The 26,303-nt window shown below is 42.1% G+C and overlaps 3 protein-coding genes across 4 annotated transcripts in view; all 3 read left to right on the forward strand.

Moving 5' to 3' along the window:
- The window catches only part of LOC310997952 (LIM domain-binding protein 3-like), a 34,959-nt gene extending 27,092 nt beyond the window's left edge, over positions 1-7,867 (forward strand). The window contains 6 exon segments of the mRNA XM_083987805.1: positions 1,146-1,155; positions 1,157-1,501; positions 4,791-4,971; positions 5,887-6,007; positions 6,139-6,254; positions 6,709-7,867. Coding sequence (XP_083843931.1) covers positions 1,146-1,155; positions 1,157-1,501; positions 4,791-4,971; positions 5,887-6,007; positions 6,139-6,254; positions 6,709-6,798 — 863 coding nt within the window. The 3' untranslated portion in view covers positions 6,799-7,867.
- The window catches only part of mea1 (male-enhanced antigen 1), a 272,028-nt gene that overhangs the window by 30,785 nt on the left and 214,940 nt on the right, over positions 1-26,303 (forward strand). The gene's annotated exons all lie outside the window — the stretch shown is intronic.
- LOC310997920 (bone morphogenetic protein receptor type-1A-like) overlaps positions 20,051-26,303 on the forward strand; it is a 23,565-nt gene continuing 17,312 nt past the window's right edge. For both annotated transcript variants that reach the window (XM_083987760.1, XM_083987761.1), the window contains exon 1: positions 20,051-20,270. The gene's annotated coding sequence lies outside the window, so the exon portion shown is untranslated. The remainder of the gene's footprint in view (positions 20,271-26,303) is intronic.

The following is a 26,303-nucleotide window of genomic DNA, read 5'->3' on the forward strand; positions in this document are numbered from 1 at the left end:
GCAGTAACCATGGAAACCAGCTCTTCGTCCAGTCATTGTATGAAAAAAAAAGGTTGAACATATTGCAACAGAAGCAAACTCAACTGATTTTGATCTTCAGCAACTCTAAACGGAAACCAGCGGGCCGATCTTCGTCTCAGAGCTACAAAACTCTCCGGTAAGGCATCTTGAGCGGTCAAATGCCGCTAACGGGACGAGATCGGTCAAAACGGAGGGTTCAAGCAAAGACGCTTTATTTTGTTTCAAGCTAGCTACATCGAGGGTAGGTTAGCTTCCTATTTCAAAGTAAAAGCACAAATTCTATCGTCATGGTTTTCTGTATGTAAAGGGCAACGGGTGTTTTATTTTGTGAAAGTAACTGGAAGTGCGTTGATCACAACGGCTAGCTTGAGTAGCGCTGAATTCGTCCCAACAAAATTGTAAACAGCTGGTATTTAGACAAATTAACGACACACTGCTAAGCTAAGCTAATTAGCGACTTTAGGTGGAGGCAGGCTAACACTACCTATACACTTCCAGTGTTTGAGCTAAGCTAATTAGCGACTTTAGGTGGAGGCAGGCTAACACTACCTATACACTTCCAGTGTTTGAGCTAAGCTAATTAGCGACTTTAGGTGGAGGCAGGCTAACACTACCCATACACTTCCAGTGTTTGAGCTAAGCTAATTACGGCGATACGGCTCTATCTCCCTTGTTGCTGCACACACAGTGGAAAGGATGGTGTCTATCTGCTGGTCATGGACTCGGGAGTGAGGCAAGACACGAAAAAAAAAATGTTTCCGTATCCCATTAATTATTGAATGGGCTATATTTTGGTCTTTTCCCAAACTTTCCCCGAATGGGATTCTTCCGGGCTTTCCCCCCCCCCTCACTCAGGACATGTTGAGGATACAAAATCAGTTGAGTTTGCTTCTGTTGCTAGTTGTTCAAGGTTGACCCCCCTCCTAACTGAACCGTCTCATTGGTCGCCTCCAGGTCCGGCTCCGCCTCCAGCTTCAGCCCCACCCCAGCCCCATCCTCACCCCCAGCCCCCCCACCCCCATTCCCAGCCTCACCCTCAGCCCCCCCACCCTCATTCCCACCCTCAGCCCCATTCCCAGCCTCACCCCCAGCCCCCCCACCCTCATTCCCATCCTCACCCTCAGCCCCCCCACCCTCATTCCCATCCTCACCCTCAGCCCCCCCACCCCCAGGCCCCCTCCCCCGCTGGAGGCTCCTCTAACCGCCCCCCCTGGGTGACTGACACTAACTTTGCTGATAAGTTTGACCCCGGTAAGACCACCACCTCTGTGAAGGTGCAGCCGCTGCCCCAGGCCGCCCCCCCTCCCCCTGCCTACATCCCCAACCCCTCCCCCGCTGCGCCGCCGGCCCCCAGCCCCGCCCCCGTCACCCCCAGCCCCGCCCCCTTCCCCCCGGTGGCGAGGGGCGTGGCCCAGAGGGCGGAGAGGTTTGCCGCCGGCAGCCGCACCCCCCTGTGTGGAGCCTGCAACAGCATCATCAGGTAACTCACCTGAGCTGATGACATCACACATCGTCAGCTCGTTACATCACAGAGTAATTACATGTGTGCTCAGGACCTATAGACCCGTTTACAGCCTACGCCATCGTAAGAAGCTGCACGCGCAGTTTGGTAATGGAAGTTAGCTGCTATTTCGCCTCGGCCACTGGTTTTCTACCCGGAAGTAGTTGTAAACAACAAGGCGATTCGGTCTAGACCTATACCGTATGTCTACAGATGAAGACCTATACCGTATGTCTATAGATGAAGACCTATACCGTATGTCTACAGATGAAGACCTATACCATATGTCTATAGATAAAGACCTATACCGTATGTCTACAGATGAAGACCTATACCGTATGTCTATAGATGAAGACCTATACCGTATGTCTACAGATGAAGACCTATACCGTATGTCTACGGATGAAGCCCTATACCGTATGTCTATAGATGAAGACCTATACCGTATGTCTATAGATGAAGCCCTATACCGTATGTCTACGGATGAAGCCCTATACCGTATGTCTATAGATGAAGACCTATACCGTATGTCTACGGATGAAGACCTATACCGTATGTCTATAAATGAAGCCCTATACCGTATGTCTACGGATGAAGACCTATACCGTATGTCTACAGATGAAACCCTATACCGTATGTCTACAGATGAAGACCTATACCGTATGTCTACAGATGAAACCCTATACCGTATGTCTATAGATGAAGCCCTATACCGTATGTCTATAGATGAAGACCTATACCGTATGTCTACAGATGAAGACCTATACCGTATGTCTATAGATGAAGACCTATACCGTATGTCTACAGATGAAGACCTATACCGTATGTCTATAGATAAAGACCTATACCGTATGTCTACAGATGAAGACCTATACCGTATGTCTACGGATGAAGCCCTATACCGTATGTCTATAGATGAAGACCTATACCGTATGTCTATAGATGAAGCCCTATACCGTATGTCTACGGATGAAGCCCTATACCGTATGTCTATAGATGAAGACCTATACCGTATGTCTACGGATGAAGACCTATACCGTATGTCTATAAATGAAGCCCTATACCGTATGTCTACGGATGAAGACCTATACCGTATGTCTACAGATGAAACCCTATACCGTATGTCTACAGATGAAGACCTATACCGTATGTCTACAGATGAAACCCTATACCGTATGTCTATAGATGAAGCCCTATACCGTATGTCTATAGATGAAGACCTATACCGTATGTCTACAGATGAAGCCCTATACCGTATGTCTACAGATGAAGCCCTATACCGTATGTCTATAGATAAAGACCTATACCGTATGTCTATAGATGAAGCCCTATACCGTATGTCTATAGATGAAGCCCTATACCGTATGTCTACAGATGAAGCCCTATACCGTATGTCTATAGATGAAGACCTATACCGTATGTCTATAGATGAAGCCCTATACCGTATGTCTATGATTGAAGACCTATACCGTATGTCTACGGATGAAGACCTATAGCTACCGTATGTCTATAGATGAAGACCTATACCGTATGTCTACAGATGAAGCCCTATACCGTATGTCTATAGATGAAGACCTATACCGTATGTCTACGGATGAAGACCTATACCGTATGTCTATAAATGAAGACCTATAGCTACCGTATGTCTATAGATGAAGACCTATACCGTATGTCTACAGATGAAGCCCTATACCGTATGTCTATAGATGAAGACCTATACCGTATGTCTACGGATGAAGACCTATACCGTATGTCTACGGATGAAGACCTATACCGTATGTCTATAGATGAAGACCTATACCGTATGTCTATAGATGAAGCCCTATACCGTATGTCTACGGATGAAGACCTATACCGTATGTCTATAGATGAAGCCCTATACCGTATGTCTATAGATGAAGCCCTATACCGTATGTCTACGGATGAAGCCCTATACCGTATGTCTATAGATGAAGCCCTATACCGTATGTCTATAGATAAAGACCTATACCGTATGTCTATAGATGAAGACCTATACCGTATGTCTATAGATGAAGCCCTATACCGTATGTCTATAGATGAAGCCCTATACCGTATGTCTATAGATGAAGCCCTATACCGTATGTCTACAGATGAAGACCTATACCGTATGTCTACAGATGAAGCCCTATACCGTATGTCTACAGATGAAGCCCTATACCGTATGTCTACAGATGAAGCCCTATACCGTATGTCTATAGATGAAGCCCTATACCGTATGTCTACAGATTAAACCCTATACCGTATGTCTATAGATGAAGCCCTATACCGTATGTCTACAGATTAAACCCTATACCGTATGTCTATAGATGAAGCCCTATACCGTATGTCTATAGATGAAGCCCTATACCGTATGTCTATGATTGAAGACCTATACCGTATGTCTACGGATGAAGACCTATACCGTATGTCTACGGATGAAGACCTATACCGTATGTCTATAGATGAAGACCTATACCGTATGTCTATGATTGAAGACCTATACCGTATGTCTACGGATGAAGACCTATACCGTATGTCTATAGATGAAGACCTATACCGTATGTCTATAGATGAAGACCTATACCGTATGTCTATAGATGAAGCCCTATACCGTATGTCTATAGATGAAGACCTATACCGTATGTCTATGATTGAAGACCTATACCGTATGTCTACGGATGAAGACCTATACCGTATGTCTACGGATGAAGACCTATACCGTATGTCTACGGATGAAGACCTATACCGTATGTCTATAGATGAAGACCTATACCGTATGTCTATAGATGAAGACCTATACCGTATGTCTATAAATGAAGACCTATACCGTATGTCTATAGATAAAGACCTATACCGTATGTCTATAGATAAAGACCTATACCGTATCTCTATAGATAAAGACCTATACCGTATGTCTATAGATAAAGACCTATACCGTATGTCTATAGATAAAGACCTATACCGTATGTCTATAGATGAAGCCCTATACCGTATCTCTATAGATAAAGACCTATACCGTATGTCTATAGATAAAGACCTATACCGTATGTCTATAGATAAAGACCTATACCGTATGTCTATAGATAAAGACCTATACCGTATCTCTATAGATGAAGCCCTAACTTGACAAGCTGTTGTTCTCTGACATACTTCCGTTACCATCGCAGCTCACGTTCGTAGTCATTGTAAATGGGTCTATAGGTAACGTTGTGGTTGTTGTTGTCGTGGTGGTGGTTGTCGTGGTGATGGTTGTCATGGTGATCTCCAGGGGCCCCTTCCTGGTGGCACTGGGCCGCTCCTGGCACCCGGAGGAGTTCAACTGTCACTACTGTCACATGTCCCTGGCCGACGTGAGCTTCGTGGAGGAGCAGAACAACGTCTACTGTGAGAACTGCTACGAGGAGTTCTTCGCCCCGACCTGCGCCCGCTGCAACTCCAAGATCATGGGGGTGAGACACCTGTCCTACACCTGTCCTACACCTAATACCTGTCTAACACCTGTCCTACACCTGTCCACCTGTCTAACACCTGTCCTACACCTGTTCTACACCTGTCCACCTGTCCAACACCTGTCTAACACCTAATACCTGTCTAACACCTGTCCTACACCTGTTCTACACCTGTCTAACACCTGTCTAAGACCTGCCCACCTGTCTTAAAGGGATTGCACTCATTATCTCCTCCCCCTCGTGTGGACTAAGGGCTGGGAGAAGTTTCAGAGTCCTCCGTGGCTTCTCTGAGTTACAGGGGGTCTCGGCGTAGCAGTGCATGTCCATATGACGGTTGCAAATGGATACCAACTGTCTTCGTAACAAAAAGACACACCAAAAAACATCCAAATACCTCCATGCTGCTCGTATGTAATGTCCCTCTTGTATTGAAGCCCCGAAATGCAAAATTGTCCGTAAAAAAATTTATTAAGTCTAGGCTATATTTCAAGCTTGTTTTGTAGCGGAAGCTTCTCGAAGCTCCTCTTCCCGGTTCGTCAAATTTGGACGGACTGGGAAGAGGAGCTTCCGCTACAAACAAGCTTGAAATATAAACTTATTTAATATTTTTCGGGATAATTTCGCATTTGGGGGCTTCAATACAAGACAGACATTACATACGAGCAGCATGGAGGTATTTGGATGTTTTTTGGTGTGTCTTTTTGTTACGAAGACAGTTGGTATCCATTTGCAACCGTCATATGGACATGCACTGCTACGCCGAGACCCCCTGTAACTCAGAGAAGCCACGGAGGACTCTGAAACTTCTCCCAGCCCTTAGTCCACATGAGGGGGAGGAGATCATGAGGGAAATTTCAATTTTGAGTGAACTATCTCTTTAACACCTGTCTAACACCTGTGTGTGGTGTGTTACAGGAAGTGATGCACGCCCTGCGGCAGACGTGGCACACCACCTGCTTCGTCTGTGCAGCCTGTGGAAAAGGTTTTGGAAACAGTCTGTTCCACATGGAGGACGGAGAGCCGTACTGTGAGAAAGGTACAGCTGATCAATAACTGATCAATGACTCATCAATAACTGATCAATGACTCATCAATAACTGATCAATGACTCATCAATGACTGATCAATGACTGATCAATAACTGATCAATAACTGTCTTCCTCCCAGATTACATCGCTCTCTTCAGCACTAAGTGTCACGGCTGCGACTTCCCAGTTGAAGCTGGTGACAAGTTCATCGAAGCTCTGGGCCACACCTGGCACGACACCTGCTTCGTCTGCGCGGTAACTACCTGTCTCACTCTCTACCTGTCTACCTGTCTCACTGTTTTACTGTCTCACTCTCTACCTGTCCACCTGTCTCACTCTTTACCTGTCTATCTGTCTCACTCTCTGTCTCACTCTCTACCTGTCTCACTGTTTACCTGTCTACGTGTCTCACTCTCTACCTGTCTACCTGTCTCACTCTCTGTCTCACTGTTTTACTGTCTCACTCTCTACATGTCTACCTGTCTACCTGTCTACCTGTCTCACTCTCTCACTCTCTACCTGTCTACCTGTCTCACTCTCTCACTCTCTACCTGTCTACCTGTCTACCTGTCTCACTGTTTTACTGTCTCACACTCTACGTGTCTCACTCTCTACCTGTCCACCTGTCTCACTCTCTACCTGTCTACCTGTCTACCTGTCTCACTCTCTACCTGTCTCACTCTCCACCTCTCTACCTGTCTCTCTGCAGGTGTGCCATGTGAACCTCGAGGGTCAACCTTTCTACTCCAAGAAAGACAAACCTCTGTGCAAGAAGCACGCTCACGCCATCAACGTGTAGCCCCGCCCACTTCCTGTGGCTCTGCTGCCCCGCCCACTTCCTGTGGCTCTGCTGCCCCGCCCACTTCCTGTGGCTCTGCTGCCCCGCCCACTTTTACAGATGTGTGTGTGTGTGTGTGTGTGTGTGTGAACGCTTCACTTTGTGTGTGTGTGAATATTAATGAGTTTAATGCTTCAGAAACGAGGTCATGACCTTTCACCCATTCACTGACATCACACTGACTTCTTGTTCATACGTTCAGATATGCAACCGCACCGCTAGATGGAGGGAACACATACGTACTGGGGCTTTAAGAGATAAACTAGACATTAAATTATTATTATTCACTTATAGAATAAAGAAATAAAGAAATATATCAGTGCTTTTTTAGATTCATGCAGTTAATTGATAAGAAACAGGAAATGACTCCAGTGGCGCTCTCGACACTCCATACCCCGGACGCTGCTGCTCTCATCAGACCTCGGTCATGTGACTGGACAGAGAAACATGTGAAGAACGAAGCCTCATCTAAACAGAGGGTCAGTGAACGCCACACGGCCACGGAGGAGGAGCTGCAGACAGATGAACATGTGTCTGTGTGTGATGAGGTTTATTTAAAGTTAGTTTTCAGCGAGGCGACGGTCTCGTCTCGTTGGGTCACGGTAGATTTGAGTGTTTTGTATTAACGACTGAAGGAGCTTCGACTGTTTGTCTCAGTGTGACGGATCAATCAGACTTCAGTTTGGTGCCTTATAGTTCTGGTCTGTCTCGGACCGGCGCACACACACACACACACACACCCACACACATACAGTACACACACATACACTCATGCACACACACACACCCACACATACACACACACACACACACACACACACACACACACACACACACACACCCTAACCCTGATGTGTGTGTGCGGGTGTACAATTTTTACTTGGACATTTTCTACAGTTTGAGTGTTTTCTGAAGTCTGAGTGTTAATGAGTCATTAGGCCTGAGAGCAGGAAGTCACTTCTCATTTACAGCTTTTCAACTATGTTTTTGCTGCAGTTTAAATAAATGTCACTGCAAACACTTGAAAACATTTGTCTGTGAATTAAACTTTATTATTAAACTTTGAACCCTCTATGGTACGCTGCATTATGATGCCAGTGGGGAAAAAATGTTTGGAGTGTTTTTAAGTCTCAAAATAGACTAAATAAACATAATCTAAAGACATTTTTAAAAATTATTTATTTTTGGAGGTTTTTGGGATTTTTAGCCTGTAGGCAACATTGTACTATTACGGTTCATCATCTACTGTATTAGAAACACCAGTCTCTGTAGACTTTCCCCTTCACTGGCCTCATCCTCATCCGAATTCTCATTCTCATCTTCCTCATCATCATCATAATAGCCTGATGTTTACTTTACTGCATCCAAAATCACATTTATTAAGGATAAAAAACAAAATTATGATGAGTGATATGTTTTTGAACATTATATTTACACCTAAACACACACTACCATAGTCTCATAATGCAATTTTGATTCCATAATGGTCCACTGTCGCCTCAAGGCAACATTGCAATTTTCTATAATGGTACGTTGTTGCTTTGGGGCAACAGGTGCATTTTAACAAGTTTCCATTATTTAATAAGTAAATAAATTGCATGGAACTATTAAAAATTAAACTTTACTAATCTATTAGTGTAAATATATTTTTTCCAGATGAAAAAGGGCCAGGAAGTTACTGTATGTTTTCAGGCCGTTTTAGTGGAGCAAAATGGCAAACCTGTTTCCTTTGAAAAAGTCTGCAGAAAAGGGTTTCAGTGGCTTCTTGAAAGTCATGTGATAAATTAAAGCATTGTTATTGGTTCTCTAAGGTCTCCTCTCTTTTTTAAAGTATTACAGCATTAAATGGGATGAATTGTGGAGATGTGACAGGACAAAAAGTGGTATGATGCCTGAGGGCAACATGGTACATAGAGGGTTAAACAATAATTATCAGAAATATATGATATATGGAATAAAACATACAAAGACGCACATCTGTACAGAAGACATTTAACCTGTGAACAATGTATTTACATGTGCTGACAAAGTAGATACTCAGTTAAAGGTCCAGTGTGTAAAATAAATGAGGGGAAAACAGTGACATCTAGCATTCATATTATGTTATTTATCTATTAAATAATTCTATTCTTTATTTATGAACGTGAAACTCTTGAAACGTGCCACACTCTCTAAGCAAGACCCTTGCTATATGTTTATATATTTATTTATTTTGAGGCAGAGAGAGGGGGAATGACATGCAGGAAAGGGCCGCCCGACGCGGGATTCAAACCGGGGCCGTCACTCTGCGGTGAGGACTGTAGCCTCGCACCGCCCCACCCTTGCTAAATGTATACATATAAAAGAAGAATTAGAAGGCCAGGAAAACCAAACAGATTTTATTTTATAGCAATTATACACTTATACAAATATATTCACTGGTAGTAGATTCAGATTTTACCAATAAACATTGACTATATTTAAAAGATTTTCTATATTTAAAAGTGTATAATTAAATACTGTAAGCTGAAGGATGTGCCCCTTACCTTCAGGCTCGCCCCTCCTCACCTAATTGGACCTCACACCCATACACCTGTGAGCCTATATATGGGTGTGAGCGTTCCTTTGTTCTGTTGGCACCTGAAGAAGACCACACATGGTCGAAAACGTTTGTGCAAGTGCTAAATAAATCACTGTGACCTCCTTTAAGAGTGTGCGGCCGGGCAACCCTCTCTGTTTCTACGTTACTTTTTATTGCCCTGCACCTCAACAGCCTACAGCATGATGTGCGTATAAAAACCTCCTTTTTCCACCAATAAACATTGACAAATATTACATACTGGACCTTTAAATTAATGTCTATCAGCCAAGAAATGTGTAGAATGAGGAAAAATATATTATTATTATCATTATTATCAGTCATTGTAGTAATAGTAGTGATGGTATTACAGTAGTAGTTGTAGTAACACTCCTCAGCCACCAGTGGGCGCTTGAACCACCTTTCACATTAAAAGTCTGAGTTTCTCTGCAGGACTGTGATTAGCAGCACAGAGGAGGGAAACACACAGAACTCTCACTCCGACTGCTTCTTCAGAGACGAAACTAAAACGAAGCAGCTGTACTTCTACATTGTTTCATTAAAAGTCCCTACAATATAAACACAGCCCAGTTGTCATGGAGACGGCTTCACCCAGGAGTATAAAGATCTGACTTACCTATAAGTACTCACAGATACTCAGGTGTGTTTTCATCGCAGGTTGTTTCAGGTCATTTTTGTCCAAATGCTTTGAAGAAACCTGTAAAACTGTGGACTCACCTGGACTCACCTGGACTCGCCCCCCCCCTCCCTCTGTGCTGCAGGAAGAAAGACACACACAACCACATCAATATTTATTGCAAACACAATAACTGGTCCATATTGACCAAAAAATTTTTTTGTCCTGCTTCAATTAATCAGAATCAACCACTGCAGAGACAATGTTCATATGTTGTACAATGATTTTATAGAGAGTTTGAGCTTCATTAGCATTATTCTAAAGGGCACTCATCAAAAATATGATTTTTTTTTCAGGCGAATATTAATTTTATTAATTTTTTTCTGTGTGTCATCTTCATTTACTCTTCACCAGTAACAGATATACTGAAATTTACACATCTCAGCAATTCCTCAATTTTTTCCCTTTACTATGACACCAAAAGTATTCAAATAGACCTTATGGTTGCAGAGATATACTCATTTTATTATGGATATGCAATTTTCGAGAAAAGGCCTAAAAAAATAGGCTGGTTTTTAAAAGGTGGAAATCTTAAAGAGTTGAAATACTACAGAGTTGAGGTGGAAAGAGTTAAGGTAGAAATATTAAAGAGTTAAAGGACAATTCCAGGCAAATTCACCTCAGGCTGTATGTTCCTAACATTTTAGGTCTAACAGAAGGAATCTGAAGGTTTTCAGTTTAATATCTCCTGTTTTGCGGTAGTTATGGTCTGTCCCCGCGTCGCCACGGCAGCGATGAATGGGAGCGGATTGAAGTTCTGCTGCTTAGGCTGTTTCCATCCCTCAAAGCCACAGACAGCGTCAGATGGAGACTCAAACATGCACCCAGAAGTTTATTTACTTCAACAAGCCGACATGTTTGTAAAACTAGATCTAATTCAAAGTCTGGCGGAGTCGAGACCCAAGTTGACGCTCGGTGTGTTCAGGTGCAGTGGGAAGCTCCCGTTTGTGTCATAAACACAGGAATATCAACTCTGGACTTGCTTCAAGTGAATAAACTTCTGGGTGCATGTTTGAGTCGCCATCTGACGCTGTCTGTGGGAAAAAATGTTCACTTGAAGCAAGTCAAGTGTTGATATTCCTGTGTTTATGACACAAACGGGAGCTTCCCACTGCACCTGAACACACCGAGCGTCAACTTGGGTCTCGCGCGAAACTTTGAATTAGATCGAGTTTTACAAACATGTCGGCTTGCTTGAAGTAAATAAACTTCTACTTTCTACTTTCCAGTGAAAAGCTTGAAAAAAGTAAAAAAAAAAAAAAAAAGAAAGTGTCTAAAAACAAGCTACTTTTTATGTGATCGGTCTTATTTTCAGTATAATGAGACATTTTGACTAGAAATAAGACAAATATTCTTTGTAAGATTTTGAGTTTTTGCAGTAACAGCAGCGGGGAAGCGTCGCTCCGTCTTTTAAGGCGGAGTGATCCTCTACTCTCTTATTTCCAGTGAAAATATGCTTGAAAAAAGTAAAAAGTGTCTAAAAACAAGCTTTTTAATGCAATCTGTCTTATTTTCAGTATAATGAGATTTGTTTTGACTAGAAATGACATTTTGACTAGAAATAAGTCAAATATTCTTGGTAAGATTTTGAGTTTTTGCAGTGTAAGTGTTGATATATATTTATTAATGTGAACTGAATGTGTCTTTGGTGTGTGTTATTGTCTTACAAACAGTGGCGTATCCAGGATATTTTTACTGGGGTGGCCAAGATGGGACACAAAGCTAGTGTGGGGTGGCCATGGCATAACAAAACTATTGTGATATACGCAGCCGACCGCGGTTCAAATCTTGGCTGGAGGTTCTTTACTGCATGTCACATTACCTCTCTCTCGCCCATGATTTCCTGTCTCATAAATGTCAAGAAGAAAGGTTTACTGGTAAAAAAAAAAAAAAAAAAAAAAAAACTTTTAAAAAACAGTATTTTTTTCACAGTTCTTGGTACTCTCTGGTTGTTTTAACATGTCGGTTTTTAATCAGTAATTGTTCAGGATAGGGTACAGCTTTTCTAAGAGCCTTGTAGTGGATAAAAGTCCTCACCTCTTCACAATTTGTATCAGGGTAGCAAAATTCACCTGCTCTTAACTCATCCTATAGAATAACATTCATCAGTCGTTAGCTCATTATCTGTATTACCTGTATTGTTACCTGTGTGTTCTTTACTAATTGAAGCCCTATCTAGTGATTAAATAAACACAGCAATCTAGGCAACAGAAGAAACCCAAAAACTCAAATTAAAGCTTAATATTTAAAGATAGGCCTCATTAAAAAGTGTAGGCCTATCTGTAAGCAAAAGATAAACTATGCTTGTAAGAAAAAACTGAAATTGCTCTTAACATGCTTGGTTTATGTTATTATTTATCTTACATCTAAATTTGTTGGAGATACTGGAATTTGATTTTTTGGTTTGTTTTTTGCCAGCACACGTGTGTTTTTGTTTAATCACAAGATGCTGCCTAAATTAGTAAAGCAAACGTAGGTAACAATACAGGTGACACAGATGGTGGCCAGATGGCTAGGGATGAGCAAGTAGCTACACCATTGTCTCTTCAACCATATAAAAATTATCTGTATGCAGCCTATGGAGTGGGTGGGACTTTAACCTGTAATTGTAAGCCTAAAACTGGAAGAAGTTGCTATTATTATTATTAGAAAACTATAGTATTTACAGAAAAGCATCAGCACTGAGCTTCAGATTTTTGATCACAAGTAAACAATTTACAGAACAAGTTTCTTAGAAACACAGAACATGGATATTCTTAAGTGCATCTAGGGCTGAACGATTTTGGGAAAAGATCTAATTGCAATTGTTCGGGCAGATATTACAATTCTGATTTGATTCACGATTTTCTTAAAATCAAGCTTCAGTGCAATATTCATTATGTATAGCTAGTAAATGTACAAACATGACAGAAAATTACAGCATGACATTAAAACATTAAATGCCATGCTCTAATGCAAGAATGAAAACTAAAGTTAAGTAGTGGGGGCCAGAGATGTTCACAAGTCTTTTTTTTTTTACCAAATCCAAGTCAAGTCTCAATTCTCTAAAAAATAAAAATCTCCTGTCTCCTCTGGTTGTAATGACGCTTCTATCATCTGCTGCTTTCCGGTCTACTAAGAATAGGTACTGCACAGCTATATAGTCTAGTCCTATTTCACAGCAAACATATTAACAGGAGGACTTAGCCTAGGCTACAGTAGCCTGATGTGTGTCAGTTATGCAGCAGCTCGTCCCCGACCCCGTGACGGAAGGTCTGACCACAAACGGACGTTAACTTGTGCCTCACTGGTGTCGCTGGTTCACAGTCACCTGTCTGTCACTCACCTGCAGCTGACTGCGCAGTCAGAGGATCTGCTGTTCCTCTCTCTTTAGCCTGGTGTCTGACTGCACTCTGTATAAAGTGTGTTAATTTCAACACTGTACAATTAGCGCGATATAGCGCATTTACCGTTTATTAGCGGTCAAGCGCGACCTATGCGCCCGTATGTGTGTGTGTGTGTGTGTGTGACAGAGAGAGAGAGAGGGAGAGAGAGAGAGAAAGCGGAGCGAGGCACAGCTACAGTGACTGTGTGTAGAGGAGTGTGTGACAGCGTTCCTCTTGTTTCTTGTGTTGACGAACTTAACCAAGGCAAGGCAAGGCAAGGCAATTTTATTTGTATAGCCCGTTTTTACTACCTATCAAATTTGGGGTGGCCACAGGGGTGGCCAATGAGTTTTCAGGGGTGGCCAGTGCCACCCCAGGCCACCCCCCAGAATCGCCATTGCTTACAAATGTATATTTATTAATGTGTCCTTGGTTTTTTACCTCATTGTTGCTCTTTTTTAAGGTTGCCCTGTTATCACCAGGCAGAGGGACTGGCGATTTTTTTTTTTTTTTTTTACAATGTTTTATTAATGTACATTGTCCCTTGTCAAATAAATTAAACTGAAACTGAACTGAAACTGATGTAACAGCACGGCACACTGCAAAAACTCAAAATCGTTCCAAGAATATTTGTCTTATTTCTTGTCAAAATGTCTCATTTCTAGTCAAAACTAACCTCTTTCCGCCTCACCACCTATAAATGAACTTGTTTTTAGATCATTTTCACTTGTTTCAAACAAACTTTCACTTGAAATAAGTAGAAAAATCTGCCAGTGAAAGCAAGTTTTTTGTGTTTGTAATAAGAAAGAAAAACTTGATCCATTTTCAGATTTTTCTACTTATTTCAAGTGAAAATCTGCTTGAAAAAAAGTAAAAAGTGTCTAAAAACAAGCTGCTTTTAATGTGATGAGTCTTATTTTAAGTATAATTTGATTTGTTTTGACTAGAAATGACATTTTGACTAGAAATAAGACAAATATTCTTGGTAAGATTTTGAGTTTTTGCAGTGTAAGTGTTGATGTATATTTACTAATGTGACCTGAATGTGTCTTTGGTATTTTGGTTCCATCGCAAATGTGTGTTATTGTCTTACAATGTATATTTATTAATGTGTCTTTGGTATTTTACCTCATGGTTGCCCTTTATCATCAGGCAGAGGGACTGGCGATGAAAACTAGCTTTTTAGCTAACTCGGGTGCATTTACATTTGTTTTGTTTTTTTCACAATGTTTTATTAATGTACATTGTCCCTTGTCAAATAAATTCAACTGAAACTGAACTGAAACTGATGTAACAGCACGGCACACTGCAAAAACTCAAAATCTTTCAAGAATATTTGTCTTATTTCTTGTCAAAATGTCTCATTTCTAGTCAAAACTAATCTCTTTCCACCTCACCACCTATAAAGTAACTTGTTTTTAGATCATTTTCACTTATTTCAAACAAATTTTCACTTAAAATAAGTAGAAAAATCTGCCAGTGAAAGTAAGTTTTTTGTGTTTGTAATAAGGAAGAAAAACTTGCTCCACTATCAGATTTTTCTACTTATTTCAAGTGAAAATCTGCTTGAAAGAAGTAAAAAGTGTCTAAAAACAAGCTGCTTTTAATGTGATGAGTCTTATTTTAGGTAGAATGAGATTTGTTTTGACTAGAAATAAGACAACAATTCTTGGTAAGATTTTGAGTTTTTGCAGTGTAAGTGTTGATGTATATTTACTAATGTGAACTGAATGTGTCTTTGGTATTTTGGTGCCATCGCAAATGTGTGTTATTGTCTTACAAATGTATTTTTATTAATGTGTCTTTGGTATTTTACCTCATTGTTGCTCTCTTTTAAGGTGGAAATCCTAAGAAAGTTTTTTGTGTTTGTAATAAGAAAGAAAAACTTGCTCCACTATCAGATTTTTCTACTTATTTCCAGTGAAAATGTGCTTGAAAAAAAGTTAAAAAGTGTCTAAAAACAAGCTGCTTTTTAATGTGATGAGTCTGATTTTCAGTATAATGAGATTTGTTTTGACTAGAAATGACATTTTGACTAGAAATAAGTCAAATATTCTTGGTAAGATTTTGAGTTTTTGCAGTGTAAGTGTTGATGTATATTTACTAATGTGAACTTAATGTGTCTTTGGTATTTTGGTGCCATCGCAAATGTGTGTTATTGTCTTACAAATGTATATTTATTAATGTGTCTTTGGTATTTTACCTCATGGTTGCCCTGTTATCATCAGGCAGAGGGACCGGCGATGAAAACTAGCTTTTTTAGCTAACTCGGGTGCATTTACATTTGTTTTGTTTTTTTCACAATGTTTTATTAATGTACACTCTCCCTTGTCAAATAAATCAAACTGAAACTGAACTGAAACTGATGTAACAGCACGGCACACTGCAAAAACTTTTAGTTTTCTAGTCAAAACTACTTATTTCAAGTGAAAATCTGCTTGAAAGAAGTAAAAAAAAATGTCTAAAAACAAGCTACTTTTTAATGTGATCGGTTTTATTTTCAGTATAATGAGATTTGTTTTGACTAGAAATAAGTCAAATATTCTTGGTAAGATTTTGATTTTTCTACTTATTTCAAGTGAAAATCTGCTTGAAAGAAGTAAAAAATGTCTTAAAACAAGCTGCTTTTTATGTGACGAGTCTTATTTTGAGTATAATTTGATTTGTTTTGACTAGAAATGACATTTTGACTAGAAATAAGACAAATATTCTTGGTAAGATTTTGAGTTTTTGCAGTGTAAGTGTTGATGTATATTTATTAATGTGAACTGAATGTGTCTTTGGTATTTTGGTGCCATCGCAAATGTGTGTTATTGTCTTACAAATGTATATGTGTCTTTGGTATTTTACCTCATTGTTGCTCTCTTTTAAGGTGGAAATCCTAAGCAAGTTTTTTGTGCTTGTAATAAGAAAGAAAAACTTGATCCATTTTCCAGATTTTTCTACTTATTTCAAGTGAAAATCTGCTTGAAAAAAAGTAAAAAGTGTCTAAAAACAAGCTGCTTTTTAATGTGATCGGTCTTATTTTCAGTATAATGAGATTTGTTTTGACTAGAAATAATAGCTGCTGCGCAGCAATGGGTCGGGTCCGGGCTAATTTAGGCAAATTTAGGCAAATTCTGAGCAACAAAAAGGAGAATAGGAAGACATGACAGTTGACCTTAAGGATTGAACCCACAACCCATGGAACCAAAGACCGTTGCCTATCGCACTGAGCTAATTGACAAGTGGCAGTTCAACAGTGGCTTCACAAATTGACTAAGCCATTCACTGTCGGGTAGGCAGATTTGAAACCACAGTAAAAAGAAAAATCTGTTTTTGAGGTAAAATTCTGATATGTATTTGTCAAACATCTACTATGAGTCTAAGATGTTAGGAGCCTTCGCACATGATCCAGTGCAAGCTATTTGTTTTTTTTTAATTTAGAGGCTTGCTGTGATGCCACCATCAGTACAACTGTCTTGTATTTCATGTTGAGGACATCTGACATTTTGATCTGTCATCATCATCATCACCCTTGCTGGGTCTCGAACTCACAACCTCTGACACCAAGAACCAGCTCCTAACTCGCTGAGCTAATTGGCTGGTGGTGAAACCTGCTGTGTAGCTTCATTTATCCACTCAGGTGAGCCAGTGCCCGGGCAGCTGTTGTGATGAAATGGTCAAAATGTCAGAAATTCAGTCATCTAAACAAAAATCTGATAATACATAAATTGCATCTTGACAGCATGGAAATGTTGGTGATTTGTTTTTAATGATAAGTGTTTTGCTTCATAAGAGAAAATATGATGTTTATAAATTCCACTCTCACATTGACTGCAGTTGTTCCCATGAGAGCAGAATTCAAAATGTTCTCAAAAATTCAGTTTTTGAGATAAAATTCTGATATTTGCCAAACTTCATCAACCATGACTCCAGAATATTGTCATTTTTTTTCAGGAAGATTGAAAATGTATTTATCAAGAATTTGATGGTATATGTTTACAGTAGTGTTTACAGTCAAACGTTTTCATGCACTGTAGGCTCAATTTTTGCTTAATCAAAAATCCGAGAAACAAGTTTTGTGGAGGACGGTCTGGAGATGCTCTCTAGCAAGTTTGGTGTCAATTGAGCAAAAATTGTGGGAGGAGATACATTTAAAAGTTTTACAGTTATTGAAAAAAACAGAGTGATGGACTTCATAATTTGTAATAAGTTTAAGTGGACAAAAGTTTCAGCAGTATTGAGGCTACATTGTGGTGAAGTTTCAAAACTGTAGCATCTACCGTTGGTTTGGTAGGAATTTTTAAAGTTTTTAAATTTAAACGCTTATTGTGCCCCCCCTAGGAGGGGGGGGGCACATGTCCTTGGAGTTGAGTGAATCTGGCATGGGGTCGGACGTTTCTGTGAAGTTTGGTGAGTTTTCACCCATGGGAAGTATGACTTCCTTGGAAGAAGAAGAAAGAAAGAAAGAAGAAGAAGAAGAAGAATTCCTAGGAATACAATAGGTTCCCGGCAGCTTAGCTGCCCGGACCCTAATAATAAGACAAATATTCTTGGTAAGATTTTGATTTTTCTAATTATTTCAAGTGAAAATCTGCTTGAAAGAAGTAAAAAATGTCTTAAAACAAGCTGCTTTTTATGTGACGAGTCTTATTTTTAGTATAATTTGATTTGTTTTGACTAGAAATTACATTTTGACTAGAAACTAGAAAAAGCATTTCCAAGAATGGAAATGGTGTGACTGCTGATAGCAACTGAACGCTGTTGCAGAATTAGCAAATAGTGCAAGCAGTGATCACCATACAAATTTTTTACCAAGGTCGGAATCGAACCCACAACCTCATGGTCATTAGACTTCCACTCTGCCTCTAGGGCACGGTGCACACACAGTTAACACCAAGAAAGCTTGAGAGTCAAGCTTGAATGACTTAGAATGAAAATTTCTGTGAATTTCAGGCTGAGAGCAGCAGTTTCAACATGAAGCAAGTTATCAGAAGTCAACAGAGGACAACTGGGAAAATAATGCACTATAATTGTTGTTGAGGCAAGATTTGAACCAGCAACCTTCAGGTCTCCAGACCAGCAAGCTAACCACTAGGCTACAGACAGAGACACTACATGAGAGGTAAAGAAAACCTTTGATAAGAGGATCACTGGCTTCTGCTTAAAAAAAAAAGTAAGGAATCGTGGCAGAAAAAGTTAAATATTTTAAAAAGTATAAATAGTTAAAAAGAGAAAAGTAATGCCGATAAAGTTAAAAAAAAGCTGCACGTTTTGATATATGAATTGTTGAAATAGCACAACACCTAACACACTAACCATATGGCCACAGAGAACCTGAGTTACAATGAGCTTTATACTATGAGGAATCAAAGACTGTCCAATGACAGCTGAATAATTGGAATCAAAAGTCAAGCAATGATGTGAAATGACTGAGGCAGGAATCGAACCCATGACCATATGATCACTAAACCTTTACTCTGCCACTCAGCTACAGAGAGCACACTGCTTTCAAAACTGTTGTCATTCATTGTAATGTGATGATGTGCTGCAAACTGGTATGAGTAATCAAGGAGATAACAAACACCTTTAACCAATTGAAGGCGGTGGAGGAGAGCAGAATTCAACATAACGTAACAAGAGTTCTTACCCTGGATTCAAACCAGTGACCTTGGGGTTGGGAAGCAGCCACCCTACCCCCTACACTACAATGGAGTTGTGGTGATGAGAGGTTGAGACTTTGATGAATGTGAGATTTTTCAATGATGCTTAAAATAAAGAGAAATGAGTATAAATTAGCCACACCAAGTAAGAAGAGGACTTTTTTGTGACCTGTGACTATTTTTTGGTGAATTAAAATGAATTAAAAAGCACTTAACAGCAAGTTACAAAGTTGAGCTCCTTCTCCTGCTGATGTGAAAAAAATACATTGAGCTGAATGAGAGCAGAGAGCTCCCTGGCTGCATTTAAAAAATATTTAAAATTATTATCTAAGTCTCTTTGCATTTTTGACCAGAATTTTAGCCAGAAGACAAGTGTGGCTACAAAACTGGAGAAAATAATTTGTCTAGAGTTTAATTTGTGGCCGTGCTGACAGTTTAGCCAGAAAAACTCTAGAATGTTTTTTTGCCTCTATCCACTCTGACACCACTCTGGCTCTGCTCGTTAGACGCAATACACACCCATTATAAAGCTGAAAAAAATCAGAAAAAGTTAAATATTTGAAAAAGTATAAAGAGTTAAAAAGAGAAAAGTAATGCCAATAAAGTCCAGAAAAAGCTGCACGTTTTGATATATTAATTGTTGAAATAGCACAAAGTATGAAGGACTAGAAGAAGACCGTAAAAAGGCGGAAGAAAATGGCCAAACAGAAGAACAATAGTGTGACTGCTCAGCAGTCACACTAATAAGACAAATATTCTTGGTAAGATTTAGAGTTTTTGCAGTAGCCTACTCACAGCAGCGGGGAAGCGTCGCTCCGTCTTCTCCAGGAGTGAGTGATCATCTGAGGCGGAGTGATCTCTCTCTGCTCCAACACACGATCTCTGGGCTGTTTGCGCTGTTTCTCCATCAACCAGCAGCAGCAGCAGCAGCGGAGCGACAGAAACACCGGAGAGGAGAGGAGAGGCTGTAGAGGCGGACACCGCGGACAGGACAGCCCGACAGCCCGACGCCACCGGAGAATCAACACTCTACATCGGTGCTGATCAACACGGGGATGTGGACCGGAACCACCGGAACCACCGGGACCACCGGGAGGAAGTAGGAGCGTCCAGCGGGACCACCGGGACCCGGTACCGAGACACAGAGAGACGGAGAGACAGACACGGAGGTAAATCAGGATCGATCCCAAACTTCAGGCTGCGTCTAATCCCTGGAGGCTCCGGTTTAACGTTACTGAGGCTGCGTCTAATTTATCATTATTCAGTTTTTAATTCCCTTTATTCAGCCTGTGCGTTGCAATGGGAAACATATAAACCCTGGAATTACAGAGTTTATTATGAACACACACACACACACACACACACACACACACACACACACACACACACACACACAAACACACACACACAGAGTGTGTATAGTGTGTGTGTGTGTGTGTGTTGGCGCCAGGACGTAGACGGAGCCTCCTGCTGCTGTCGTGGAAAAAAAAAAAGTTTGTTTCACCTTCATCGCGAAGTTTTTATCAGATTGTTTTTCGACCAAAGGTAAAAGTGTGTGTGTGTGTGTTAGTGTGTAGACGTGTTAGTGTGTGTATATGTGTGTATGTAGGTGTGTGTGTGTTAGTTGTGTGTCTCATCGGGATCTTCTGCTTCTTCCCGTGAGTTTTGTTGTAGATTTCCAGCTGCATTCCTCAGAGGAAGCTAAGCTAACGGGGCTAACGGAGCTAACGGCTCGACGGCGGCCACAACAATCACTCCGAGCTCATTAAATAAACTAAAATCCATCAAAACAGATCGATTACAGTCACTTTTTACTTAAATAAAGACATTTATCGCGGGAGTGTGCGCGGTGGTCGCGGCTGGAGTCTAAACTTCGGGCTAGCACAGATGCTAACCGCTCGTTAGCTTCAGGTAACAGAGGAAGAAGTTCGTTTGTGGCTCGACGAAGAAACTTCGGCTCGGTTCGGTTCGGTTCTGTTCGTGGTGGTTGTGACGTAGTTTGGTGGTGAAACTGGTGCTTATCGATCGATCAGGTCTCAGATCACTGGATCGATCTCCAGTCTGAGGAACTGGACCGTGACGACACGGAGCTACGTCACACAGGTGTTCTGTTGTTTACCTGCAACAGCTGATCGATGATCAATAACCAATGATCATCAGTATCGATAGACACGTCATTAGTAAGTAAGTAAACACCTGATCAACGTTATTGATTAAGCTCAGTCAGAGGCGTTTTCAGGACTTTTATTTTGACACTTGATGCTGCAGAAAACTCCTTCCTGTTTGTCCATGACGTCACCTGTTGTCTATGACGTCACCTGTTGTCTGTGACGTCACCTGTGTTGTTGAAGTTGATCGACAGTTTGATTTGATTTGATTTGAGAATCTTTAATGTCCCCATTTATTACCTCCTCTACCTCCTCTTAGAGGTCAGTTGGTTCAGACTGGTGGTTGTTGTTGTTACCTGAGTCTCAGGTGAGCTGCTGCTGCTGTGATGTCACTGTGATGTCACAACAGATGAATTAACTTCATGTTCTAGTTAATTAGTTAATGAGACGTCACATTGATCCTTCACTTATTGATCTGATTCCAGATGATCGATCAGCTTTTTGTTTGTATATAAACTTTATTTCAGACACACGTCCATATCACAATCAAACAATATAAATAGTACAAAAATAAAAATAAAGTACAAAAATACATTTCATAGAATATCCAGACTATTGCACCAATGCACCGTAGCCTAGAAGTGAATCTGTAGCAGCTGTTCAATGGGCTGACTAGAGCCTCAGTTATGTGATTCTCTGATCTGTCGAGGCGACACATAAAACTAAACATCAACTGTCTTAAGAGCCTCACAGGTTGGCACTCTATTAGACACAAACACCTGACTGGCACTACACCACCGAGGGACACAGAGCAGTAACCTCATCGTTGTCTGCTACCTTGAGCCTCTGCAGCTCTTCTGCTTCTAGTTGGACCACAGCTGGGAGGTTACAGAGGTGTTATGTTCTGAACAAAGACACTTAACAGAGTCAGAACACATAGAAAACTTCCTACTAAGCATGTTGGCTTGAGCATAGATTTTACATCGCTGTCGATAAAGGTACATGTTTGGATCAATATGTGGTTGTCACAGCTGGACTGGTCCTGGTCCTGGTCCTGGTGTGGTTTATGTTTCTGTGCTTTTATTGTGAAAATCCAGGTGTTGTGTTGTGTAGCGGTGGCTCCTGATTGGCTGATGAGTCGGTGTTGGTGCTGCACATCCTCACTGTGTGTGTGTGTGTGTGTGTGTGTGTGTGTGTGTGTGTGTGTGTGTGTGTGTGTGTGGGGGGGACAGTTTCTGGTTAAACTCCCTTGTTGTAAACGATGAGGTCATTATTAAAGGGTTATTGATGATGTCATGATGACATCACAGGTTCGATCCCCTCAGCGGGCCGCTGCTGCCAGGCGGCGGCTCGGAGCAAAGGAACAACCGGAAGTCGTGATGAACAACTGACCTCAGATCAGAATCAGAACCACTTCATTAGAATATAATGATCAATAAAGTGACGTTTGGCTGCTTTAATGCTGCTCAACAATACAACTATATAGGCTACTATATATTATATACTATAGGTAAGGGATAATGACCGACCAGGTGTCAGATTATCAGAAATTAATGGACGACGCGGAGGCGTGATGCTTCCGTGAAGTCCATTAATCTCTGATAATCTGACACCTTGAAAACCAAAAAACATCCAGATACCTCCATGCTGCTCGTATGTAATGTCCGTCTTGTATTGAAGCCCCGAAATGCGAAATTGTTCTGAAAAAATTAAATAAGTCATTATGTTTTAAGCTTGTTTGTAGCGGAAGCTCCCAGTGTCTCAGTTCACTGCTCTGCCTGGTCCGCGAGATTTGGACGGACCAAGAAGAGCAGTTGTTCCCCCTTAGAGTCGTAGAATGAGCATAGACCACGGACTGGAGTGATGTATTGCTTTTATAAAACGGTTACCAATATTAATAAACACGATTATTCATTGATTTTGGAAAAAAAGGTATTTATTGAGCCACCAAAACTCAACTTAAATATAACTTTAACTGAGGTTTCACTACAGGCTTCTTCTGGCTTCAGTGATGAACAAATAATACCAATACCAATGTAATAACAATAACTAATCCATACCCCCCCACCCCCCCCTGGTTGGGCGGTCGGATGGGCGGCGGATAGCGATTTGAACACATTAGCGCGATGTAGCGCATCTGTTTATTACCGTCACTTGTCCATGTGCCCGTGTGTGTAAGTGCGCCAGCATGCGAGAGAGTCGTTTATTAATAGGAAACGTTGGATGCGCTGGTTGATAAGTTTAGTTTTCACTGCGACTGTGAGGCTGACCGCCGCGGGGCTCACGGCAGCATCACGCTGCTCGTTGAGAACAGCTGATACGTGTTTTCACGTCGGCGTCTTCAAACCAGAAACGTTTGTAACAACACCGGAAAAAGTCGCTAGATTTGTCGCTTTTCACAAAAAAAGTCGCCAGGAGGGTTTGGAAAGTCGCCAAGTTGGCAACACTGCTGCAGCTGCAGGCGACATGGTGCGTTCACGGTGCTTTTACAGCGCAGTAACTTTCATACACGCCGTGCGGCGGCGGCACATTAATCGTTTTTCTTCGATTACAGTGTATGATCATGATGGTGAGAAGCCAAAATTGAAATCACGATCAAAATTCGATTAATCGTCCAGCCCTACAACTTATATGCTATATATTATATACTATGTACAACTATATACTATATATAATGCTATATACTGCTGAACGCTGTCGGTGGAGCGAATCACAGTCAGAACAGAACACACTATATACTGTATATATATATACTATATACTGAATACCACTATGCCGGTCGTTAAACAGAACGTGTGCAGAAGCGTCTTGTTCCGGTACCGATCTGGTTCTGACGTCTTCCTCCTCTGTTTCCTCCTCTTCCTCTTCCTCTTCCTCCTCTTCCTCCTCTGTTTCCTCTTCTCCTTCTCCTCCTTCCTCCTCCTCTTCTCTCTCTTCATCATCGTCTCTCACCTGAATTCAGTTTTTCTAACTCACATCTTTGTTTCTTGGCTTCACTTTTTTTTTCTCCTCTCTTTTTCCATCTGTTTCTTTTTCCCTCATTTCTTTTCATTCCTCCCCCTCTCCTCCTTCCCCTCTCCTCCCTCCTCCCCCTCTCCTCTCCTCCCCCTCTCCTCTCCTCCTCCCCCTCTCCTCTCCTCGGTCGGTCTACCTCCTCTCAGTTTTCTCTCCTGGGAGTGTTTCCAGTCTTGGAGTCTGAGCTTCGGGATCTCTCCTTCCTTCCCTCCCTCTTTCTCTTCTCTCTCCCTCCTTCTCTCCCTCCCCCCAGTCTTCCCTCCTCCCTCCCTCCCCTCCCTCCCCCCAGTCTTCCCTCCCCCCTCTCTCTCAGCGTTCCCAGTCTTCAGTCTGAGGATCAGATTTCACTCTGACTCTGACGAGGGAGGAGGAGATCAGGTTTCACATCTCCAGCTCTCTCCCTCTCCCTCTCTCCCTCTCCCTCTCCTCCTCCTCCCCCCTCCTCCTCCTCCTCCTCCTCCCCCCCTGGAGACAGAGTGGCTGAGCTGAGGAGGAAAACATGCAGCCCCCCCCCCCCTCCTCCTCCTCCCCCTCCTCCCTCCCCCTCCTGCCTCCATACGTCTCTACAGCAGCAGATAAATAAAGGACTAAAGGCCGTAAACCGAGCTGAGCACAGAGGGACGATTCACCTACAGCCCCCCCCCCCCCCTCTAACTTACCCCTCCTCCTCCTCCTCCTCCTCCTCCTCCATCCCTGCAGAGATATTTTATATCCTGCTCTGTGTTTCTGTGGCAAAGGTGAAACTGTTTCAGGGAGAAACCTGGAGACCAGGTCTCATATTAAAGGGATAGTTCAACATTTAGTCAAATTGGCCCATTGCCATAATCCCTATAGTCATAGCAGTAGGTTTGTTACCTTTAATTGTCGGTGCAAGCTGTTTTTAGAACGGCGGAGCAGAGCCGTGAGCTGCTCAGAGCTACGCTACAGAGGCTCATTATGGGATTTCTTGGTTTCCCTCATCAAACTCATCAAATACACAATCCAACAACTCCACAACGCTCTGGTGGACAAGTTGTGAGCTGCACATTCACCACGCTATGAGATAATAACACAACGTTACCACACAGAGTTGTTTTAGAGGGAAATACAGAGACTGTTGATGAAAAACTGTCCCTGAAGGCAACGTGCATCAGTGGTTTTACATGAATTTCCCTCTAAAACAACTCTGTGTGGTAACGTTGTGTTATTATCTATTAGTTTAGCCTGTGGGAAACCCTGGAAGTGATTGCTGTCGGAAGATACAACTATTTAAGACTTATAAACATTCACCTGACTTCAATTGATAGCTTTCATGTGACGTCACGGCCCGTATGGAACGCCCCCCTGGCGGTCAAAACAATCCACTTCCCCGCTGTCCGCGGCTTAGGACAAGGCAGAAAAACACACACTGCTCCCTGCTGCTTCAAAAATACCGGTGTTATGGCCCAACTGGTGTCTGATTTAACTGGTTACCGAACCGAACAACAGCTGTGCTGCACTTCCGTCCGCAGATTTGTCACAAATTCACAAATCAAGCCGCAGTTCACATGTTACTGCAGCCAATATGCGTCTGTGAGTGAACCTGTTCCGCCAATCTACAGTCAGTCAGCACCACACTTCTCTCACTAGTCTGCACAACACTGCACACTATGACAAAGCCTGTCATGTTAAAGTTACGAACTAATGGAAAACACTCTGAAAATACGCTAAACAACACCGGTCATCGTCCTCGCCGCAGTCGGTCCCGACCCCCGTTACCGTGTCGCTGCCACCGCGGGCGGTGCTGTTGCCGTGCCCGGTGGCGGCGGTCCCGCCGGGTTACCATCGCCGCCCCGGTCCCGCTGCTATCGGACCGCCGTCATCGTTGTCGTCTTTCCCCCCGGTGCAAAGCTCCGGGCGGAAGGGGGGGGGGGCAGCTGGTCACCGTGCAGCCCAGCTAAGGGCTCTGGTTTGTGGGTGAGAGGAGCAGGGAGCCTGGGCTCAGTGGGCTGGAGCTCAGACTGTGGAGCTCAGCGGAGCTGCGGTACCAGGACGGTGTTCCCGTACAGGAAAGTTACAGGTACATTTCTACCACTTGGTGGATTGGTGTGACAGATCATG

This window comes from Trachurus trachurus (assembly GCF_905171665.1).
Source record: "Trachurus trachurus genome assembly, chromosome: 15".
Lineage (NCBI taxonomy): Eukaryota > Metazoa > Chordata > Actinopteri > Carangiformes > Carangidae > Trachurus > Trachurus trachurus.